Source organism: Ctenocephalides felis, unplaced genomic scaffold (genome assembly GCF_003426905.1).
Source record: "Ctenocephalides felis isolate EL2017-DRISC unplaced genomic scaffold, ASM342690v1 CF-g0.4_SCAFFOLD_03646, whole genome shotgun sequence".
NCBI lineage: Eukaryota > Metazoa > Arthropoda > Insecta > Siphonaptera > Pulicidae > Ctenocephalides > Ctenocephalides felis.
In genome coordinates, this window is record NW_020539800.1 from 10,313 (window position 1) to 18,243 (window position 7,931).

Consider the following 7,931-nt stretch of genomic DNA (forward strand, 5'->3'; position numbering starts at 1 on the left):
TCTTTTCGCGTAAATCGTCAACTATCTGCATTTTTCTTCTTCTCAATCTTTTCAGTCCTCCTATTTTACCTTCGACGACATCATGTAGAAAGCTCGCTTTTTGCAGAATTGGTCCGATCTAGTTTCCTTTTCTTTTAATGATCGTGTTCAGCATAGATCTTTCTTCGCCCACTCTTCTTAGGACTTCTTCATTTGATATCTTATCTGTCCACTTTATCTTCTCCATTCGCATTCAGCTCTACTATTTCAAAACTTTCCAGATAGTTTTTGTCGACCTTTATTAGAGTCCACAGTATATATAAAGAATAATGGACATGTACGAGATAGGGAATAACACATGAAAATTATAGTAAGTATATATTGCTTTTCAATGTGACGTTATCAAACAAAACAGCAAGAAGTCGTCAAATTATAATGTAATTGTTGCCTAGGGCCGGCCGTGGTCCCGTGGTAAGAACGTGAGCTAGCAAATCCTAGTCCCGGGTTCGAATCCAACCTCGGTCGGTTCGGTATCAAAGCAGCTTGATACCAAATTTTCACTTGAAATCATAGATTTCAAATATGATTTCAAGTGAAAATGGCCTTTCGTGGGCATAGCTGTAGTGGCAACATGCCACTTGGAAGTAAAAAGTCATCACTATTACAACAATTGTAATAATTCAGCACATAGAGATGGGACAACTGTTTGGGTTGCCATCTATAATAATTGTAAGATAATTGATCACAACAGCTCATAGAACTCATAAGTTCTGATCGCTGTTAAAGAATTTAAAAAAAAAAAAAAAATGTTGCCTAGATAAATTGTATTCGTGTGCGTATTACCGAAAAAATGTGTAATTATTACCAAGTTCATGAAGAAAATATTTCATTGAGTTTATGATCTCATGAGTCATGATTGGATGCATAGTAATTTGATTATTAAGCGTAGGTAGTTCATATGATATAATATTGTAATTAATAATGTACAAATAATATGCAATCATTCGAGATTATCTTTGACACAATTGTGTCGTGATTGAATAGTAAATTAGTTTTTAAGCATATGTAAATATATTTTTAATCATATTGTAAATTTTTACAGTTGGTCGGTTTGGCAGTACTAATCTTGGCAGTATGGATGCTATCAGATCCCACGTTTTACTTATCGATGACACAAGATGAGAGCAACTACTACATTGGGATTTATATATTCCTGGCGGCCGGAGCACTTATGCTGGTGGTCGCCTTTCTCGGTTGCTGCGGAGCTTTTCGAGAAAACACATGCATGCTTGTCTCGGTAATATTATTTTTTCATAATGGTGTTTATGTACTAAGAAGTCCATATTGTATTACTTTACAGTGGCGTAACTATAGGGTGGCGTGGGTGGCAAAATGCCACGGGCCCCCGACCTAAGGGGGCCCCGGGCCAGAAAATAGCGGACTCAGAAATACATGTTTATATTGAACATAAATTTTATTTCACTTGAAACTTATATTTTATATTTTTTAAGTTCAAAGTCGGAGTTAATTATTTAACCAGGCTTGCGTCGAACTTACATTCGGCCGAATATTTAGTTAGTTAAAACCACAGAAGTCGCCGCCACACAGCGAAAGTATTATATATGATATCAATAATGAATTAATGAATTTAGTATTGTATATATATATAATAATTTTATACTATGTCGACTTTCAAGATAAAAAACGAACACGTGAAGAACTCTTTTCTCAATATCAGGGGCGTAGCGCGCCTTCGCGGGGCCTCATATCAAAATTTGATTGGGGGCCCCCTTAAGAAGAAACTTTTTATCACATATTATTTAAATACATAAAATTAGAAGAATAGTTATTTATTATTCTAATTATTTTTCTATCTAATTTTCTATAATATTCTGAATTTTTCATAAATGACTTCAGATAAAAATATTCTCACCGTATCTTTTTTCGAAAAACTGAATTATTAAGTGATCTTTAGATTATCTAATGTTTCTGTCTCTAGGAACGATAGTGACAAATCTGGTAGACATTTCTGTCCTAAAGTTTTTACGTAATTTTAGTTTTAATTTTGAATATCATCGTATTCGTAAAGTACATACATAGTTTTAAAATCTTTTTCAAATATTTTGCTGCAGAGATAAATTCTCTTAGAGCATTAGCTCACAAGTTGAAGTTCAATACCGCTCGATAACTACGTCCAAGTTATTTAATTTTTTATAAATCATTGTTTTGCTTTAGATTTTTCATCATTGGGCTTTCCTGGCCCGGGGGCCCCGTATTTTTCAAAGAACATTCAAAGGAATAATATTCAAAGAATACATTATTGTTATAGTTAAATGTCATTTAATATTTAACGGCTACGTGCATGAGTTGTATGTACAATGAAGTCATTCATTATATTCAATCTAAGCCGTTACTAAATAAAGAGCTATCTTAGGTTTTTTATCGCACAAAATACAAACATTATTTTTGGTTTTGAAAATCAAAAGTTTATCTTCAGAAGCAGATTATACTTCTGACATGTGGACTCCGACAAGTCTCTTTCTTAATTTCATTTATTATAATTGGTATATTGCTGATTATGCTATTTGTTGCATCGCAAGCCTAATTTCAACACATTTTAAACAAAAGGATTTTAATTCGTTTTAGAACACATCTACTGGTCTCTTCATATTTTTCTGCATTTTCTTTGAACAGTTTATGAATTTTTAATTATTTAGGCTATGATATATAAAGATGAAATATTTTATCAAGATTTAATCTAAGAATCTAATAACGAAATAACACAACATTCTGATGCCATTCTGGCCTTAAAACTCCGTTTTTTTTAAATCCAAAATGAAACTATATCACATAAAAAGAAGTTTGGAAACTACAATTATTTTATTATAGGCTTTCCATTGTAATATTCTACTACTATCGACACAGCATCTAAAGCGCCATAAGCTAAAATTTAAAAATTTGTTAAGAATTAGAAAATTATTGACATGAATTTGGAAATTTCAAATTAGACGCCACTAGTGTAGTAGAAAAATGATTTATCAATCATGAATATCTTAAAACTCGTTACAGTTAAGTAATACGCTATTTTGGCAAGCTTTGGGAATTCATATTCAAGATACTAGAAGTTTGTTAAAAGTTTATCGAATATTGGACATTATTAAACAAATTAAATCTTGTTTCTTCCGATGAATTAATATGTTCCAAATTTCAGCACTTTGCTACAATAGAAGTTTTCAATGATACTGATCTATTAAATAAAAGCTCTATAATTTGTTTAGATAAAAAAGACATATTAGAAATTCAGAATAAATAAATTTTAAAATTATTATTTAATAAATCAGCACCATAAAAAAAACTTTTGTTCAGATTCTAAACCATTTACCAGGGAAATTTGAACAGAGGCGGAATTTGAATAGGTGCAGAGGGCTAACTATTGTTTCTTCTAGATAAGCTACATGACAAAAGTCTTCATCGTCATTAAAAAAATCGTCCAAATGGTATTGAAACGGATTGGATTTCCGAGGAAATGAATACTTTTCAATACTGTTTTTCATCAGGGATATTGTTTAAATCATAAATTTTTATAGAGATCGAACGTCACTACTTAATCAATAAAACTAATTACAGTAAAAAAAAGAAATTGTTAATGGAAGGTTATATATTAATTAAATTTAAGAAAGTGATACTTATTTTTAATTTTCATTAAAAATACGTTTAATTTTAATTTCCATCTATTCTTACGTTGAAAATATTCACTAATATTTCATGTTTGATTTTCAAAAAATTAAGTTTATGTATTTTGTTATTTTCATATAATTACAATTAAATTATGATTATAACTCTAAATCAATACTTTACTTTTCTACCTGTGTTATAATTTCATAATTTAAAGTCATAAAATATAAATTAGTCCAAGTTGGTTTGCTAATTTTGATAAAATTCAGTAAAAATTGTTTTAACCAGTAGTAAAACAGCGTGTAAATGATTATTAATGTTTATTAAACAAAATTAGATAAATTAAAAATTGAGTACCACGATAGGGCCCCATCGGAAGACTTTGCCACGGGCCCCGGAGGGTCTAGTTACGCCACTGATTACTTATGTTATTTTCTTGGAAGCTAGAAAAAAATTCTACCAGAAACGTTGTATTAAAACATTGATGAATTATGCATTCAAAATCAAGTCAAGTTAATCTAATATAAAATTTCCTACTTGTTATTAATATTATTATTGAATCTACTGACCTGAGAATACAACTATTCTCAGTTAAGGCCAATATTCCGATAAAATAGAAATGTTATGGTAATGCTATGTATCTTTGCATAAGTTAGTAGTGACAAACTGTCAAAAAGCTATGTATTTGCTGTGCGATCAGGCATTTTACTCATAAAATCTAACCTACAAAACGCACACTCGTCTAATAATAATTCTAAGGGCATATAAAATGAGGGATTACTCTGCCAAAGGCATAAACTGGAACTTTTTTTCTATAGCAATGAAAGAATTGTCTTGATTTAGCTACATCAGTCATGATATTTAATCAATTATAAAATTTACAGAGAATATTTCATATTAATAATTTTTATATCACTTACTGCCAGGATTGGATCTCTTAATTTAACAGCATTATGCCCGAATCAGTTTGAAATTGAGAATGATGTTGATACAAGATTTTTGCTTCAGGTGAAAAAGAACCAATAATGTTATCAATAAATATGTTATTTCTTTCTTAACGATTAGAATCCAGTACTGCATTATTGCAACTTGATCCCATAGAAAAGCATCTTTCTAAGTATTGATACCATTAATATAAAATATTCATTTTGCCAAAAAAATTTAGAGACTTGCAATAAAGGCTATGTAATTGTCTTTTATTTAAAATTATAATATACGTAGGTTTTATGCGTAAAAAGCATGATCACACAGAAAATACATATATTTTTGACAGTTTATTACTACCAACTAATACGAAGATAGACCCATAACATTGCATTGCCATAACATTTCTATTTCATCAAAAATTTGGCTCCTAAATGGTGACCTTCTTTGTAAGGTTTGTAACTTGCACATCATTGTATAGTGTTGAAAAACACTTTATCGTATAATTATGCACATATTATAAAAGTTTATTCTGCTTCTTAATTATGTGCATTTTTGCGGTACCAATATGTGCAGTTGAAGCTATCTTCTTTTATATAGCTATCATGCCTATCGTAATATAACATATTAATTGCTAGAAAAAATAGTCACAAAAATAATTATCGACAACAATTATTGAATTGTTTAGCAAACGACTGGCAATTTACTAATTATATCAATGAAACAACAGAAAAAGCTCTCTAGTAAATTTAGAAACCATAATATTTCAAATGCCAATAAGGTAAAATTATAAAACTAATATAAGTGCTTTCTAATGCAGTTATTGTGTTTTATATTATTGGTTTAAATGACTTATTAGTTTATTTTAACGGATACATTGTTAATGCTTTCAAATTCTTTTTTCTTTCAAAATTTTGTCATTTATAATATATCTCCAATTATTAAGACTTGATTTTATTGATTTGTTATCATTAGAAAGTATAGTAAATATCAACTTATTCCAAATGTATCTATAATATATTCGTATACTCTAAGCGAACATCAATATAATGAAAATTGAAGGAACGCCTTATACGCCACACCTTTATACAGACCATTTCTTTCTCATATATCTATAGGTTATAATTTATAAAAATGCTAAAGAAGATATAGTAAGTTCTGTTTTTTTTTATTATTTCTTCATTATGTTATCTATTTGTTTAACATCATCTGTACTTCCTGAATGTTTAAGGGACAACAATTACCACAATGGATTAAAATTGCTCATATATTGTTATCCCAAGTCCTATATAATTTTATGTACCCCTAGTATAATTACAATTTTAATATCCACAATTTGTTTCTGAGATGTGTAAAAATAGAAATAAAGACTAGTATTTGCGCGACTTTGGTATCAAATCCATATGCTTTTGTGGTTTTGTTCATGTACAATCAGTAATACTGGGACCATTTCCCATAAATGTAAAATTGGGTTTATAATGAAACTCTTGTTGACTTATTTGTTTCACTAAATTATTTATATGATTATTTACATGTGCATAACTTAACTTATTCATTTAATTAATTATTATTTATTTTATTTATTTAACTGGTTTCGCGAGTTACGCGGGTACTTTCTTATTGACGCTTAAACTTGTACTGAAAATTATACCTATTATTTTTGGGTAAATGTTTTTTATTGCCCTGTATGAAGCGAACAGCTTTGTGCTTGTGCGTTGTTGCATTTTTTGTACATTGGAGCAGCAATTCGCTCCAAATATATTCAATGTTTTCTATAAGTTTTATTTATACAGAAAGGTTTTACGTGGTTCAATAGGAAATGTAAGAAAAAAATGTAAAAAAAAATCCGCAAAATTTTTGGTCACGAAATGGTCAAATCCAGTTTTTAATATTTTTTTTTATAATTGGGATATTTGTTTACATATATAAACTACATAAGAATTTTTTACATGTATTTAGTTCATATATTTTCATCAGAATTACATAAATAACTATTTTTAAAGCATCATCATAATGATTTATTGACATTATCAATAGTTCTTCTGCTGCTTGCTAATCATCCTGGTAGCAGAGATTGCTGCTGGTGCTTGGGTCTATTACAATGCAGATCGCCTCGAGGGAATGGTGCGAGCTTCCGTCAAGGCAACTGTGCAGGAGGAATATGGAATCATTCAATCGCGGACTATTACATTCGATGCCATCCAGAAAGGGGTAAATACTAAAAATATTGATATCATTTGAATAGATGCTATGATTGTCATTAATTTGACATCCAGGAATTTTATGTTGACAACGTACGTATTGATGTTTACTTTATATTGTTTTAAACAACAAAGTTTAGTTGTTTAGTACAAAGTCTTTGAAATATTGCAATATATTTTCAATTCGATGATATTTCAAACAATTTTTTCGCATTTGATGATTAAAACCAAAAAATGATTTCGAACTGTTCAAAACAAAATAGAATGAATAAAATAGCATGTATGTTATTAGGTATTGGAGGTTGGAATTAATTCATAGCGTTTTACCAAATACTGCGTTAGATAACTGTTTGCAGTCACATAGACCAATAGTCCAGTCATTATAACAAGTTCACCTCGGAATTCGAGATACCCAGTTGTAAGTCCATAAATACTCTGTAAATACACCCTAAGAGTTGTCTCAAAACCTACATATGGTAGGGTGTACGTACCATATGTAGGTTTTGAGACAACTTTTAGGGTGTATTTACAGAGTATTTACAGACTTACAACTGGGTATCTCGAGTTCCGAGATTCTTACCTAATTTAAGCTTAAATGATTGGACTACAAAGTAAATTTTGTTCTGGAAGATCCATGGTGCATGGCTTATCAGAGTACCACTTCCAGAAATATGAGATGACTTCGAATAATTATTAACTTTTGAATTCCGAGATTCTTGCCTAATTTAAGCTTAAATGAGTGGACTACAAAGTAAATATTCTTCTGGAAGATCCATGGTGCATGGCTTATCAGAATACGACTTCGAGAAATATGAGATGACTTCGAACAATACTTAATAACATTCGAATTCCGAGATTCTTACCTAATTTAAGCTTAAATAACTGGACTACAAAGTAAATATTCTTCTGGAAGATCCATGGTGCATGGCTTATCAGAGTAACACTTCGAGAAATATGAGATGACCAAAACTTGCATAAATTTATTTATCGAAACTAAAGGAGATGATTTTTTCGACTTGGTATCTGGGCTTCACCAGAACTATGCTAAAAAGTAAATAGTTAACAATGGACAATACTTCGAATAATTCTTACAATAAATCACCAAACTTTGGAAGAAGCTACGATTACCTATATATTTTAATTAGTACAAAA

General features: G+C 29.9%; 1 protein-coding gene across 1 annotated transcript; it reads left to right on the plus strand.

Moving 5' to 3' along the window:
• Positions 1-1,081: 1,081 nt before the first annotated feature.
• On the plus strand, positions 1,082-6,789 carry LOC113390817 (CD9 antigen-like; the record flags this gene model as incomplete). Its single annotated transcript, XM_026626906.1, has 2 exons — positions 1,082-1,276; positions 6,616-6,789. Coding segments are annotated over 2 exons (369 nt in total), but the record flags the coding sequence as incomplete, so codon positions are not given.
• Between the last annotated feature and the right edge of the window lie 1,142 nt (positions 6,790-7,931).